Genomic DNA, 16,809 nt, shown 5'->3' on the forward strand with positions numbered 1-16,809 from the left:
TCCAACAACTGTGGGGGGATGAAGTACTGTAAGCATAAACTGTAGAGTAACTACCTGTATAGATTTATATGCACTGTTTGAACTTCAAAGATGTGTATAAAAAGTTGTTGTTTTCAATGTGTGTATAGTACAATTAATCACAGTTTATGAGTAGGGAGTAGTGATTAAACAGTGATTAAACATTTTGCTGTAGGCCTTGCTCCTCCCTATGGGCTGTCCTGACAGCTTTGCTGTGGTTCAACTTATCTGGCTATGCTTTCAGATTATCTTCCCTATCACTGCTACAGTAGCCCGTCTATCAACCAGATTTGGAATTTTGAAAAAATCTATATGATTATTTATACATGCCATTATCAGCTTCTGGAGATGCCAACATGGATTTTCAAAAATACCAAACAAAGAGTGTTGGCAACAGTGGTGTACACTGGGGGGTGGGGTGGGGGGGCTCGTGGCCCAATTGTTGAAAAACAAGTGCTAAAGTGCCCTCTTGGGAGCCGATACGTGTGCTAAAGTGCCCTCTTCAGTGGCGAGGACGTGCTGTATGTGCCCTTTTTTTCTTTTCGCCCCTGCCCTTCAAAAAGTCTTTGCACGCCACTGGTTGGCAATCCCAGATATAACTGATGCTACAGCAGCATCTAGACTTACCACTTCAGGAGCGGCCATTGTTGTTGGCAAATAGTCGCCTCTTGCTGTGGTCACATGTCAAGCACACCTGTAGCTGTGAGAGGCTACATGTAGCTCCTCCCTCTGAACATGGAGGTTATTCCACTGCACTGTGGTTTGGCCACAAGCTAATTTGGCTAGTTTTAGCATTTATAATTATTCTTTCATTTCAGTAGCCACTCTTTAGCAAACGTTACATAGGCGCTTTAAAAGTATTAGAACAAACAAGGGTCAATAAACAGTCATTAGAAGACCTAAGTGAATATAAAATGGAAGATAATTATAAATTGATAGATGGTTTTCTGGTGTAAAATGAATCAAATCAAGTCGGATTGAGTCGGCCTCTCAAAAAGCACAAGCGCCTTCAAACTGAGACTAAATAAAATAAAAAGCCTTGACTGGGCTATTTCTTCATCTATCAATGTATAAGCTTTGGCATTCGATGAGAATAAGTATTAGAGGTAAGATGGACAGCCATACAATATTTGATCCAATATCCACATATAAGCTTGTTTGTCTTTGACAAGTCATAATCAATAAAAGTAAACTTTAAAGTAATAAAGAGTGAAACAGTAAGTGAACAGAAGTGCATTAAGATTGGGTCAAAGCACCTTTTCTGGCCTGATGTGCAGAACAGACGAGGACATTCATCCTCTGGGGATGCAAAGGACGTAAAAGACTCAAGGAAGGTATTATCTAATGTCCAATTACAACCCCCCCCCCCACACACACACACTCACACACACACACACATCCCTCCCCCTCTGCTCCGTCTCTCTCTCTCTCTCTCTTCTCTCCCTACCTTCCTGCCTCCCACCTTCATTCCCTCTCCTTACTATGAGGAGGACACAAGTGATAAACCAGGAGCAGAGAGCCGGTGGTTTACATGGCCCTGGAGCCCATTATGTTCCCCACAATAGGCTGGAGGCCTGGACGTGCTGTGAATAGGTAATGGCCTGGAGATCCTGGGCCTGGCCTGCTGCTCAATGAGCCCGAGACCGGCGAGCAGGAGACGGGCATTAGAGATACCTCGTCAACCCGGTATGGAGCAGTCTAGTCATAGCTGAGGGCGAGGGGGGGGGGGGTAGGAGAGTGGGAGTGAGTGAGAGGAGTAGGAGGGTGTCATAAATGCCCCTTACATAAGGTAGGGAATGAATAATAAGAAAAAGGGAATATTCAGAGCAACTGTGAGGCAGGGATGTGGTTTTATTGGCACAGAAATATGGGCCTATAATGTGCAATATACATGGGAATCAATGCCGGCTGCTTTTAAAACTGTATTTAGTCTGTGAGCTGCTTTGTAGCAGACTGAATGAAACTGTTGCCTCGCTTTTTTTTTTCCCTCCCCTGACCTCACCTTCCCAAGTTAGCCATCCACTCGGGCAATGTGTACCTAATAACCACAAGGTTTAGCCCATGATGAAGATCTGTCTTCATTGAGCCGGAAAAGCTGTAGCGTCGCCAAGCATTTTTCCTAACGGCGCAGTCCCTCATCTATGAAAGTGCCATAGAGCCCCTCAGACAATTAGGCAGGGAAAAGCTTTATGACCGTTAGACTCACTCAGTGAGCGGCACTCTCACCGCCAGCGCCGCCAGGAGCGCTGGCTCGTGCAGAAAGGTAATTACGGAGCCTCTCATAATGACACGGAGGAAGCTTGCGTCATAACACCCACAGCCTTTTATCATGGCGCTGTAATTAATTATCATCCTTTACTCTTTGATTCATTCCACTATTCATAACATATTCATACATTCAAGAGAAATTATCATTTCCTTCAGGAATTAATCAAAAGGAGGAAGAACTGGTCGTCTCTCGATGGATGATCAAAGACGGTGTTTGTCTACCTCGCCGCGTGCGTGGCGGGCAAGCTCAGGGCAAGGCACTGTGGGCAAGGTCTGTGACAACACTCTGAAGCTCTCTCTCTGGTCAGACCGTCTGCACGACTGCATTCGGCACAAGAACTCGAGCTGCAGATGCTTCCGATAAAAAGTGACGGGCAAAATGGATCTGACGATCCCAACAACTGTTCCGGCTCCTGTTGCAGATTATCCCTCGTTTCTTCTGCCGTTCTCCGACGCAGCGCCTGACAAGGCAGATTATGAATAAACATGACGTTTACATGATCGCTTCTGTGCAAAAAAAGGAAAAAAAAAGAGAGAGAGAGAGAGAGAGATGTACCAATCACGGCGGTACAGCCTCGGTTGAGTTTGCTTTTACCTTTCCTGAGCATCAAACGTCGGTTTAGCGTAGGTGAGAGGCGCAGCAGCCATTTTGAGATCTCTTTGCCGAGTTTCAAGGAGTTGAAAAGCTGCTGCATAGTCAAAATACCTCCTGTGGTCTCGCAGAAAACAAGCAACAACAACAACATACATAAAAAAAACAAAACACCGTCTTCCCCCACATCATCACTTCCAACCTCGGGGGAAGAAATGGCACAGTTAGACTCATAAACAGGTGTCCACCGGCCCCCGGTTCGTGCTGCTTTAATAGCTGTTTGATGTTTTTGATGTCTAGTCAGCTCGATCGTACCTTGCTGCTTGATAATGAGGGCCAATAATGATTCCTGAGCTTGAGGGGTTAATGGTATGTAACCGGCAGAGCTGCTAATTACACGTTACAAACTATTTATCAGAATCTCCATCTGCGCATTGTGCACGCTAAATTACTCCACGGATTATCATTGTAAAGCAAGTTTCAGTAATTAGGGACCCATACTGCTGTTTTCTTTCTCTGAGAGCACCAAACGACATCAAGAGGAGAGAGAGGGGGAAAAAATAGAATGACTGGTTAATTTGGGCCTGATATTCAGATTGCCTCTCCTGGAGAAAAAGCGGCTACAAACATAGAAGAAATCCGTCACTGTGTTTTTTTTATTCTCTCTCTTTCTCTCCCCAGCCTAACAAAGGTTCATCCTGATGGGAGTTTACACTCTAAAGTGAGAGGGAGGTGTAAATTGCATTGCGGTGCCTACGTAGTCTTGGTGAGACTCGGTGAGGAATGCGTTGTGTGTGTTCAGATGGCAGCGAGAAGAGCTCGTGTGAAAGTTGTGCGAACGGCGCGGTCCGATGGGCCCGTCTCTCCAGCGATCGGTTATTTGAGAAATAACTGTCATATCCCTCAGCCCCCAAAGGTGTGCCTGAGACCAGGGAGACGTGTACCATCTCCTCTCCTTCTCCGCCGTAAATTTTTATTAAAATTACCTTCATTATAAGACAGTGTTCATTATAAAACCAAAAACGCCGGTCTCCCAGGGCCCTGTGGATTAATAAGGACAGCGGTGTATTTTAAGCCGTAAACTCAGCTCCTCACTGTCCTTAATCTCCTTCCTACTTCACAAGGCCAAATTAACACCTCTCCTCAGCTCTGACGGGACCTCATTAGCAAACTTCCAGGGAAAGAAAAGAGGAGAGCGGCACGAAAAAGAGGAGAAGAAGGAGGGAAGCGACCAATGACAGCCACCAGCTCTGGGATTAACCCTTTCTCCTCCTCCAGCTCCGCCGAAAAAACTAGGTCGGCAACGTGTTTCTAATCAGTCGCCTGGTTAGCGATAATTAGAAGGCGAGATTGGACGGGAGAAGAGAGAGAAAGTGGGTGGGGAACATTGAAATGAAAAAGAAAAGAAAGAGAACCTGTCATGTCGCAAACACTTCAAAGGAGCCGACTTCTCCGTTAGAAGTGGCATGATGAGGGTCCAAATACCAGGAGGCGCTCCTGTGGGCCTCCGAACTGGGAGAGGGGGAGGGGGAGGGGGGGTCGGTGGAGGGAAGAACCCAGTTCTTTCTCACATATATGCATCTTCTCTCTCTCTCTCACACACACACACACACACACACACTCCAGGACGTGTCTACCATGCACCACCTGTACAGTGCAGCTGCAGGGGAGCTTTAGTCTATCCCAAACCACACAGCCAAACAAGCTCATCCAACTCCTCCTCCTCCTCCTCCACTCAGCCCCCCCACTCCCCCACTCCCACTCCCCTCTGCAGCAGCAGGTCCAGGTCCCACAGCTTTACACCGAGGTCGCCGCAGACTACCGCTGGGTAAAGTTCACCAGCCTCCGCAAGCTGTTTGACATTACCAATAAGGTCAAAGTGTATCAGAAAGCACCAGAGGATTTATATTATTATGGCGTGCCGAGTTTGTTCGCGATCGGCGCGATCTGCTAGCCCCGGCCGGCTCGCTTATCAATGTGCAGAGCGCGAGCCCGAGAAAGTTACACAAGAGAGACCGAGAGGTTCCCAGAGCGGCCTGCAGCTAGCAAGAGAAGTAGAAGAGGAAAAAAAAAGAGAGAAAAAAATCATCGCTCATTATCAGCCATCTATTTTATCTACTATGAAACATCTCCAGACTCCCAGTTGTCAGACATCAATGGTGCTCAAATTAATCCTGTGGGTTTCTGTTTGCACAATAAAGACATGGAAGGGTGCTTCTGATATTTGTGCGACTTTACAGTTCGAGTAATTGAATTAGCACACAAATCAACCGCCGAGTATTGCCGAGTGTAGTATTGAATGTGATAGCTCCTGCCAGGGAGCACAGTTGCTTGGGCATAGTCAATTATAAAGCATTAAAAAGAAGCTGCCAATAATCACTTCCAAGAGAACTGAACAATCCATGCTGAGTGTTCTCATGTTTACCAATGATAGGGGCTTTCAGGTTAGAGCTGAGCAGGAGTTGGAGGGGGGGGAGCCAGAGACTGGAAACATATTTGTGGTATCATTTCCATAAGCCTCTGCTTTGCGGACCATAACGCAGCTCGCAAATGTGATTTATGACCTTGGTTTAATGGCTGGAGCAGAGTCTTGGTAGGTATCGGATGACTTTTTCAATATGGCGACGTCAGAGAGGGCACGGCGAATGCACCATCACAACAGGAAATGAGGGCTTGTCTCGGGCCAAGAAAATATGAGAAGCCCAGATATCTGATCATCTAATGGCAGATAGATGCTACTTCACTTTGACAGAAAAGGCATCAGTCAATAAGCGGCAGATGAGCGGCAACATGAAAAGTATGCCTTGGATTCCTCGGCCCCGATCCGTCAGATCACAGCAGACGACCTGCGCTGGTCAATGCACGCACCAAATCCAGCAGGAGTGTCTATTGTTGGATTCTAACGTAGAAATCGTTGTTTCAAACGCTACAGCCGTGTCCAGACTGTCTATCTAGGTTTTTTATTCTGCAGTAAAATGCTTCGTGTACCTGTGAAATGCAAAAAAAAAAAAAGACATGAGACTCACCTGAGCTTGGAAACTCTTGAGAACAGGTGCCACCATCTCCCGGACTTCCTATGCACAGACAAAAAAAGCAAACACTGTCTCAGCAATTTTTCCATTTTGCAGATGCCCCCACCTGTTCAGGAATCAGCCTGGCCCCACGGAGAGAGGCGCAAACGGCTCCACACACACACACACACACACACACACAATAAAAAAAAAAAGGATGAGTGAAATTCTTTAATGTTAATGGATTCTCTCCATAGCTCCTCTTACACTGCATGTGTGTGCGAGTGAAGGTATGTTGTTATGGGGTGTGTGGGTATTAGTGGTTAAACCTAAAGGGTTTGAGTGGGCATGTTTGAAAAGTGGGGCTTTCCAGTAGCTTGCGTTAGAGCTCAGAGCTTCAGACTTGTGCGAGCTCCCACAGCCTCAGGTAAGGGGATTGTGCTGCCAGTGGTGACAGCCTGATCCTGTCTTAAACGCCTGTATTATACTGTCAAGATTACAGCACTACACTGCATACTCGGGGCTGAGATAGGCAGGCAGCATAGCCACAGCAAATAGCCTGAGGGCTCATTTATAAAATATAAAAATATTCTCTTTGACTTCTGCCTGGATGTCAATGGACGATCATTTCAAAGAAGACGATATAAGGAGGGGAAAAAAAAGGCAAATTCTATATCATTCACAGATTTAGCTTCTAATGTATGCAGTTCGATATCCTAATTGCCATTTTTTATACTTTGCAAAGAAAGGTAGAACGGGGTCGCACGGCCGAAAGAATGAAAAAACAACACAGAATGCAAATATAAAGTAGAATTCTCAGTGCGGTGTTTCACATTAAAAAACTGACACTTAATATTACGACTGATGCAAAGTTTGCAAGTTTCATTTAAAAACTGCATTTGTCAGGTGAACGCTTCTAACTTCTCAGATAAGTCCAGTACAAGCTCCATCACTGAGTGCTGCTCGGGGAGGTGGAGTACGTATATGGATAACGCTCCAGGCAGTGCAGCGTGCATGTCTACTTAGTTGTTTTTCATGTATTAGCTTAATCTACCATTTATGTTGGATCAGACTATTGTGCTTTTTTTTCCTCTGTACCATCGCTGCTGACCGTGTGGAAGAGTTAGCGGGGAGGATAGGTTCACATAGGGATGAACCGCTGAAAAATTGAATTGAAACAATATTGAAATCATTATGTGGTCGAGAGCAATATTAATATCACGCAGGCTGCCTCTAACATGTCACAACATACAATAATTGAAAAGCTGTTGTTGCTACAGAGACGTCCAAGTCTGAATCATCTCCAAATGTAAAAGAACATATTCATTAATTAGACTGATTATGTTCATTTTGTCTTCTCGTATATATTGAATTGAATGATGTTACAGTTGATGCTGATGCTGATGTTGATGCTTGACAGTCAAGCAGGTACATGTAACATCATTCTTGATTTCTTTGTCTGAACACAAGAAAAAATAACTAATATATTCATTAATTACAAGCAATGTTCCCTCTAATTTTCAAAACTCCTGAGCAGAAATTCAACTCCCCTGATGACCTGCTTGAGCGACTGTGAGCGACAGCTTAAGCGAACACAGTACGTCCACATGCTGGTGCTATGGCCTCACCTCTCCAACTCCAAATATCAATACAATTGGCTATTACTATAATGATTAATAACAGATTATTTTGACAACATTACCTAGGCTACTCCATATCTAGGTCAGTTACAGTTAATGATAACAAAATACAATATTCTTTTGGCAAAATAGATTTTGCATTTATTGCCATATGAACAATATGGAAAAAATAACTAACATCAAGTTGGTGTCATCAACTCTTGGCACAGAAGCATTCTTGATATGAACAGTAATAATAATTCTCAAGCAAAAACTTAAATCGTAGTTGCACTACAGACCACGGTTAAGGTCATAAATTTCACAATTCGAAGCGCACATTAGGGAGAAATAAACAGTAAACTAGTCGGGGATATTTGAGTGTGCAACTTTTTTTGTCTTCTGGGCAAAGAGGTGGGGAGCAGTGTGCAATTGCACAGTAAAACACCTTAGAGGGAACAGTGATTACAAGAGAAATATCAACTCATCACAACCCTGACAGAAAGTTATTATCTGTTATATATGATTTTTTTGCATATTTTTTTCAGCCCTTGGTTCATTCTCTTCCAAGTCTGTTTAGATGTTATATTCACCGGCCTGAAAGTACTGAAAGAGTTACAGGTAGCTGTAAATCCTCCTCCTGTTCACACTCTTCTTGTCGAGTGATTACAGGAATCTACAGTACAGCTCTGTCTGCTGAGATTCTCAAAGTTTAGCTGAAGATAATACGATGCTTTAGCGGTATGAGCTTGAAAAATAAAGATGCCCCCCCCCCTTCCCGCTTTCTGTTTGCACAAATTGTGTTTCTTTTCTTGGCAGAGGCCTACTAACACAAAGAGGGAATTTCTGCACCAAAAAAAGACTGTAATTTCAGAAGACATGTGCTTAATTCATCTACCTCAGCCTGCAGAAGCCTCATATCAGCTGTGGCTGAACTGGTGGATGCATGGGCTGGGGGGATGAGGGGGGGTGGGGGGTAGTTTGTCCCTCATCTGTCACTGGCTTCACTTTAGAAAGGGGGTCTCTTTGTGGCCAGGATACAAAAAGGGAACAATTACAGCTGCCGAAAACTCAATCAATGTACACGTGAGCTCATGACCCTGCAAATCTATGCTTTAAAACAGAGGTCTTCAACAGGGGGGCCGCGTACTGCAGGGGGTTGAAACATTTTTGGTTGATTAGACAGTTTTCTTATATTTTTTTCATTTCTATATTCATGTTTTAAATAAAAATGTCAATTTTGTCGGATTGTATGCATGATTATCATGCAATTGTGGATATTGGCGTTGGTATCAGGTAATAAAGTGGCAGTAGAACGGCCCCCAACTCACTGTACCTGTACATGTTTTAAAGGGATAGTAGCATTTTTTTCAAGTGGGGTTGTATGGTCTACAAATAGCCCCTAAGTACTTTAATTGCAGTAGAAGACTCTCTGCACTCCTCCCGTTAGCAACGCCAGCCCAAAAGCAGTTTTTATTTGGACCTAACCAACTCGCGTATCCCTCCGCCCAGGGTTAGCGCCCGCCGATCAGCAGTTGGTTAGGTCCAAATAAAAACTGTGTTTTTCCTGCACTTTGAAGGGCTGGAAAACATTATATTATAGCGAACAATGGAACTGTGTATTTTTTTTTTCAGGTAAAACCTCTTTTAGGCCGCGAAAATAGGCCGTTTCTTTGGGTCTGTTCACAACACTGTATGTTGTAAATCTCTGGGCAGGGCTATGGGCTGGCGTTGCTAACGGGAGGAGTGCAGAGAGTCTTCTACTGCAATTAAAGTACTTAGGGGCCATTTGTAGATCATACAACCCCACTTTAAAAAAAATGCTACTATCCCTTTAAATAAAAACATGTATATGACCCTGTGGATTATATTATAAGACACAATTTTATACAATATATAGTAGGGTCCCTGCTCCATCTCTCCATCAGCTTGGGGGCCCTCGTCCTGAAAACCGTTAAAGACCCCTGATTTAAAATATATTTTTAAAAACTGCACTTTCATCCTCTCTGTCTCCAGTTTCCAGTATACATTAAGTTTCAGTGTTTTTTTTTTGTTTTTTTTGAAAAGTTGTACAAAAAGTGTGTTTGTTGTGTTGGGAGGCGGGCGCGGCGCCGGCAGGGGGCTCATCTTCATTAGCATTCATCAAATTGTGTTTAGTCAGAGTCCTGCTCCTCGCGGGAGGCTGGAGAGACACCTGCTCATGTGGCATTACTGAAATTTTTTGGAGGAAGTCGATATCAGCTGCCAATTCTGACGCCCGGATAACTTTTTCATACACTGCTGCTCTTCGCTCCGGAGCCGGTAGTGAGCGGCAAAGTTGTGCTTTACCCTTTGTAAATGAGCCCCCTGGACTCTCATCCCACCCAGCCAGAGGCTAACGCTGCTGCAAGGCCTCAGCATTTAAATATTAACTCAGCTACTGGATGAGGACGAGGGAGGAGGAGGAGGAGGAGGAGGTAGAGGGAGGTGTGTGTATATGTGTGTGTGTGTGTGCCTGCTCACAAGTGTTGTGTTTTTTGCTCTGGTAATATACACTAATGCAGATTTTTTTTTACAAAAGAAATAAATAACTCCCTGCACAAAAAGTATGTGCGGGGGCTCGAGCAGCGGCTGCCGATGCAGACGGTCGGTACCTGCTGGAGTGAAGATGAGGAAAACGACACGTGGAGTCGGAAGAAAACGTGGGTGGGTGAGGTAGGGAGGGAGGGGTGGTGGTGGTGGTGGTGGTGGTGGGGGGGCGTTCGACTCACCTCAGGGACATTTCTCTTGAACTCCCTGCTCAGCTCCACCAGGTGCTTGTGGGAATGTTCGCTCTCCTCTTGTCGACCCGCCAGCTCAGACGCTACAGAGTTTAGCTCCCTCTATGAACACACAGAAGAGAAGAGGAACGGTGAGAGAAGAAAAAAAACCAGCAGAGAGAGAGACACGGCACTTTAGGGAGCCTGCCAACGCTCATCCAGTAAAGCTTAGAGTGTACATAAATAAAAATACACTGCTGAATATTAACAATGTAATCCTTCATGATCTCACAGCAGTAATACTTACAGCTAGCCCTGGCCCATAAATAATTAAGCCAAAATAAATCCAATGCCTACAGTAGCAGAAGGCCTTTTAGATAATCAGTATTTGAAATAATCAATACGCTTGCAACGGCTATAGAGCGCCAGTGAGGGAGGGAGGGAGGGAGTGGGGCGAGGGGCGAGGGGGAGGGGGTAGAGAAAGAGTGAGTGAGTGAGTGAGAGAAAAAGGGGAGGGGAGGAGGGGGGGTGAGTCACGTGCAGAGACCCAATAACCTGACAAACAGCCTTACAAACAAATAGAGCTTCCTCCTGAAATGAAGGGCTGCTTTTTAAGCCCGGCCAAGACCCGATTCAAACACACCAACACCTCGCCTGCTGCCGTAATTACCACAGGTCACATCTATTTTCAGCTGCTTTTCAGTCTCTCCTCCCATCCCCCGCGCCGATCTTTATATTGATCCCGCACTGATTTTCAATACATGACTGCAGCCTCCATAGCTTTGACCAAATTACTCCTTTTTTTTTTTTTTTCGATACAACAACAACAGCAACAGCAACAGCCCCGGTCGCTGTTCCACCGTTAACGTCTGTCTCTCTGCACATCGTGTTGTTTACATGCTTGTGTTATACCAAATGAGAGCTCCACCCCGGCAGCATGTCTGATCCACTATTCAGAGCTGTCTGTGCAGCAGGCCCCTTCATCAGAACCTTGCATTCATGCTGGACTCAGCTGCACCACATGCCATCCGCAAATCCGATATTATTGATCAGTCATCCAATTCCCGGCTCTTTCAGCAAACAAGAAAAAAAAGGAAAAAAAGGAAAAGGAAAACAGATTCAAACTCCACTCTGCTGTACTGAGCAAAGCTGGAACAGACAAGCGTGCATTCACCTCCTCTTCGTTTTTTGACTGTGATTTCTCCGTAATTGATGAGGATCTCCTCTTGTAACTGCTGGGTTACAATATAAAAGTGGAGTAGGGGATTCAATTACCACTGTGAATTTATATATGACGCCGGGAAATTAAATTGACTGTGTTTTAATTAATCTGCAGTCTTACTTAAAGGCAATTTAATAAATCATCACACAAAGAAGGAAAGGAAAAAAGAGAGAAAATGGAAGGGTGAAACTTCAACAGCGGTGGCCTCATGAGATCGTGGCAGCCTGTCGGTCAGGAGGACGCCGTTAATTGAAGGGCTGCCGGTTCAAGTCCCTGGGCTGGAGAGCCAGAGAGCTGCCTGGGTAGGACGGAGTGTACAGTCTGGTGTGAGATGCACGACTATGAGCTGAGATGCTACACTGCAACACTATAACGTGTCAATGTCAAAAGGTCAAAGTCTAATTAACAGGTTTTAAACCCATTTACCCCCACAAACTAGATTATTTCCCATTTTCTGGTAGCGATGCATCGTAACTTTTTTTTTTCCACTGATACCGAAAACGATAACTTCCTGCTTCTTATAACCGATACCGATACCTGATTACATTCCCAATACTTCATATCCACAACTGAGGTTAAGAAAGGCTAAGATGTTGAAAAACAAAAACAACAGTTATTACTCTTCAAAAATCAACTTTTCCTATTGTTTCAAATCAAGTTAGAGGGCAAACGGACTGAAAATGAGTGAAATCAAGTTGGCTAGTTATTAGTCAGACTTCAGACTGCACTTCCCTACATGGTCTGTGGCACTCCTACCAAACAATTGTAAAGATTATAGTGGAATCTAATGGCAAGAATGGGATATAATCTCTCTAATTATGTTTTCATTAGTGCATCATCAGCTGAAACTAAGCAGGAGCAGGTCCTGTTCCACTTGCTGTTCCAGTCCTTTAGGTGACTAACCAACTGACCACATGTCAAAGATACTCAACCCAAAACTATGCCCATACAGTGCTTAGCATGTTAGCTCACTGCCATGGTGTGAATGGGTGAACCCCAGGCAAATAGCTTTGGGTTAAAATGCTAAATGTAGCTATTACGTAATGCTGGAGAGAATAGTCTTAAAGGGGACATAATAGGAAATATCACTTTTTGAAGGATCTTTAACATATTGGGTGTTTGTCTTGCCTTCCGCCCCCCACAGTGTGAGAATTGACAAAAAAAATAAATCTATAAATTGACCGGTAGAAGGGGCGGGGCAAGCAGTGGTTCATTTGCATTTAAAGGGACAGGCACTGAAACCAGCCGTTCTGAACAGGGCTGTTTAGAGAGGATGAGAAGAGCTGTGATGTTTGATCTTTGGGGTATTTTGACTGAAGCATGTCACAGACATGTCTTTAAGACACCTCGGAACTATCTTAATTTGTGGAAAGGGGGCAGAATATATCTCCTTTAACGTGTCCAAGAGACAGCCAGCCACTTTAACATCTGGTTACCTATCTAATTTTAAAAAGCATTCATTCTACACTCAGGTACTATCCAGATGTTTAGGATACGTTTGGTCGGCATGAAATGTGTCATTCCTGGTAAATCGTACCGTCACTGAAAAAGGCCGTGACTGTACAGGATAAGGCGACAGGACTTTATAAATTCCTGTTAGGCCTTACAGTCCATCTGGGATGAGCCTTCCTGCAGATTAGAGAGAGGGCTTTCAGAAGCCAGCCAACCTCCACTAGATTCAAATGGCCCCAGACCGGCTAATCTTGCCAAGAGAAAATTCCTCTAGAAGTGACTGAGTGGATTTTATAAGTACTTAAGATATAACAGTGTGGCGATTCTAAGTCCGCCGGTGCTTCAGTGGCCTCGGCGTAGAGCTGGGTTCACTTCTTATTGCAGCTCAGCTGATGAGAACGGTGAATGCTTCTGCTGTATGCAAGCCAAACAGTGCAATCATAATGGCACGGTTATTTTCAAAGCACCCCTACGGTTTCTAGAGCATTATGGAGGCAGGGAGGCCTGGGCAGGAGCCCATCAAAGGAAACCTACTGTCTGTCTCTCTGAGACCAAGTGAAGCAGAACAGCAGTGTTTGCTACGTCGGTTGTCTTCCTCAGATTGATGATGGGAGGAACTCTGGTGTTTTTGCTGCGCTATCTCAGGAGACAAAAGATACTAAAGAAGATTTTTCCTCTGCCTCCTAATCAGACATGATCCATTTCAACCTAGAACCAGGGCACCTTTGAGTTCCCTGATAAAATTAACTTATCTCCTTCCATTATATTGAGCCTCATCCTTCATAAAAACCCATTTGCATGAACATGTTGCTCCTGATGTCTTGACCACTTAGAAAAAAGGGGACAGGGCAAGTTCAACCGGCTGAGCGAAGAGGAGCTTCTCGGTAATCGTTTGACAGGTTTTAAAAAGGACGATTGGGACCAAATTTTCAGTGTGTGGCAGTCGGGTCAATACAGAGCTCCTGTCATTAAGCCTCTGCCAGTCAAACATCCAGCCATAATTGATGAGTTCCCCCCGGGGAGGGTGGAGCTGTCACTGGGGCTGGAGGGGCAGGAAAGAGGGATTTTCAGCATGGAAACCGGTCTTGGCGGGCCTCAACTCAATCTGCGAGAGGGGGGAAAAGCAATCTTGGGGACTTCTGACTCAAAAACAAAGACCAAGAAACAAGAAGCTTATTGGCTTTAACAGGATGGACCTGCAGCCAGTAAATGGACTTGAAACTCAATGAACTGCTTCACACCGGGAAAAAAGGACAAAAAAAGTGTGAAACCATGACTCATGTGGTGGTGAGCAAATGCAGACACTGTCCTTCTGACACGGAGGGGACTGAAGATGGACGCTACCATCATGCAGCAGTGGAGGAGCCTGCACGGTCTGACATCCAGCCACTTTTTTTTACCATTTATATGATCAAGGCATCTCAGGTTGATGGAAGTATGTTGCTGCAAAAAAAAGTGCAGGGAGTGGTCCCCTCAGACCAGACTGGGTGAGGGATAAAAGATAAATTGAAGCCAGGGGTGGCGAGTCAAAGCCGCTTCTCAAATATGCGGTGTTTGATTTAAGTGACGAGCGCTGAGTTATGTCTGTTTTAACAAACCGAGGGTAAAGAGTCTAATAATCAAATCTAGATCCGCAGATCCAAAATTACCTTTGAATTAAAAAAAAGAACAAAAGCAGAACAATGTACTGTAACAATGTGTGCAAGTGTGAATGTTTTAAGTAAACTGCAGGGCTCACTAATGTATTGTCTCGGAGCAGATTTGACATTGATTCATTAAACCTAGCTCGTCTTGATTACATCTGTAGCGGTAAGCTATTTTCTAGCCTTTCACAAAGACAACCCATGGTGGAAAATGTTGACAAGTGGAGGAAAGAAAAGAAAAAAAAGACTACCAAGGTACTGCAATGAGGTAGACTGAGTCAAAATCACTATTGTGCGTACTGGGCTTGGACGGCACAAATTAAAGAGGGAAAAATAGGGAGGAGGAGGAGAGTGGGGAAAATGCAGATGGGGTATTATTTTTCTTTTTGTATCCCATCTAATTGCAATCATAGGCAGATGTCTGAAAGTGTGACAGCATCAGCAGAATTGCTGCTGAGAGCACAGAATCTTTGTCTAAAAATAATCAGACATTCTGTGTGCTGCTGTTTGTTATAATGGTAATCGATGCTGGAGGCTTTGAATTCCATCAATTTATAGATCCACTCTGTTCTGCCTGGTGACTGTACTGCCTCACAACCCCCACCGCATTCGCACACCGACGCAAAAGCACACACACACACACACACACTCTTGCACGCAAGGTCTCACAAAAAAGAGCGGGCACACACACACATGTACACAGACTCGGAGACAAGCAAAGAGACACATGTGCGTTGACATCCGTGCGCGGGGTCTGCGGCGAGGCAGAGCAGGGACCAGTGTGTGATTAAGATAAGTGTAGTTTCCTTTCATACATTCCTTATCGCCTCCCATTCTCTGTGGAGGCACAAGATTGTCCATAGCTGCCTCAGATTAGCCCCGCATCTCAGACGCCACATTTGAGAGGGGGGGACTGATCAATAAATCAAATCACCACAATCAATGGCCCCAATCACTGCAGTCTAGTCTGGCCTCAACATTATTACTGGCAACCCCACCCCCACCCCCACCGCACCCCATCCAGCCACTGAGGGAGGAGGGAGTGGTGTTTTTGTGTGGGGAGGGGTTGGTGGCATTGGCGCCTGTCCATATGAAAGATCCAAAAACGAACTCTTATCTGGCCTCCTTGGGCCGAGCATCAGTTAAGGGCAGAACAGGCTGCAAGTGTGTGTGTGTATTCATGTGTGTGTGTGTGTGCTGGAGCGTCCAGACAGAGGGAGTCAAGCGGGAGGAGGAGCCTCTGACCTCTGTGACCCGGCGCTCAGAACGTGAGCCGAGCACGTGGCCTCTGACAGGGAGCACTGAGGGGTGGGGTAGGGTGGGGGTTCTATCACCTCCATCTGTTTACCACCGACTGCTGCTCCTTCACTTTTACTCTCCATCAGCTGAGAGCATTCACGCCGCCGCCACGCCGCCGTTAGACCGCGTCACACCTGCGTCATATACCGCTTGCATAGGAGGGGTGTGTTTTTACCCGCTGCGAGCGCCAGATGGGTGGAGTTTAGCCCTTTGTCATGATTCAGAGAAAGGTTAAATGGATAGTTCAACATTTTTGTCAAATTGGCCCATTGCCATAATCCCTATAGTCATAGCAGTAGGTTCGTTACCTTTAATTGTTGGCGCAAGCTATTTTTAGAACGGCGGAGCAGAGCCGTGAGCTGCTCAGAGCTATCCTACGGAGGCTAATGGGATTTCTTGGTTTCCCTCATCAAACTTATCAAATACACAATCCAACAACTCCAAAACGCTCTGGTGGACAAGTTGTGAGCTGCACATTCACCACGCTATGAGATAATAACAAGTTGTTTTCAAGGTAAATGCAGAGACTGCGTAGCTCTGAGCAGCTCGCAGCTCTGCTCTGCCGTTCTGATAATATCTTGCACTGACAATTAAAGGTAACGAACCTACTGCTATGACTATAGGGATTATGGCAATGGGCCAAAAACTATCCCTTTAAGTTGCCAGGGTTGGTGTCAGTCAAAGCTAAAGTAACCACTGCACTGATGTGTGAGTGATACGGTGGCATGTATTCTCATCTACCTAAAAAGCAAAAATACATTCTTTTTTCCTCTGAATGTGAAACTATGAAAATGAAGCAGTGTGTGTACTCGCAACCTGCCGTCAGTGATTGCATATGCCTGTTACTTGCAATCAACTCAACCGAAAGTGGTTATTTTAATAATGTTTATGGGCTTGGAGAGATAAAATTATCTCGTCATTTGCATCACAAAGAGCAACAATTAAAAGAT

The 16,809-nt window shown here is 45.0% G+C and overlaps 1 protein-coding gene across 4 annotated transcripts in view; it reads right to left on the reverse strand.

Annotated features, from left to right (window-relative positions):
• The window catches only part of cux2b (cut-like homeobox 2b), a 102,468-nt gene that overhangs the window by 55,291 nt on the left and 30,368 nt on the right, over positions 1-16,809 (reverse strand). For all 4 annotated transcript variants that reach the window (XM_083979314.1, XM_083979313.1, XM_083979316.1 and 1 more), the window contains exons 2-3: positions 10,256-10,366; positions 5,905-5,952 (exon numbers count right to left, since the gene is read on the reverse strand). In XM_083979314.1, coding sequence (XP_083835440.1) covers positions 5,905-5,952; positions 10,256-10,366 — 159 coding nt within the window. The remainder of the gene's footprint in view (positions 1-5,904; positions 5,953-10,255; positions 10,367-16,809) is intronic.

Source organism: Trachurus trachurus, assembly GCF_905171665.1.
Source record: "Trachurus trachurus genome assembly, chromosome: 9".
Classification (NCBI taxonomy): Eukaryota; Metazoa; Chordata; class Actinopteri; order Carangiformes; family Carangidae; genus Trachurus; species Trachurus trachurus.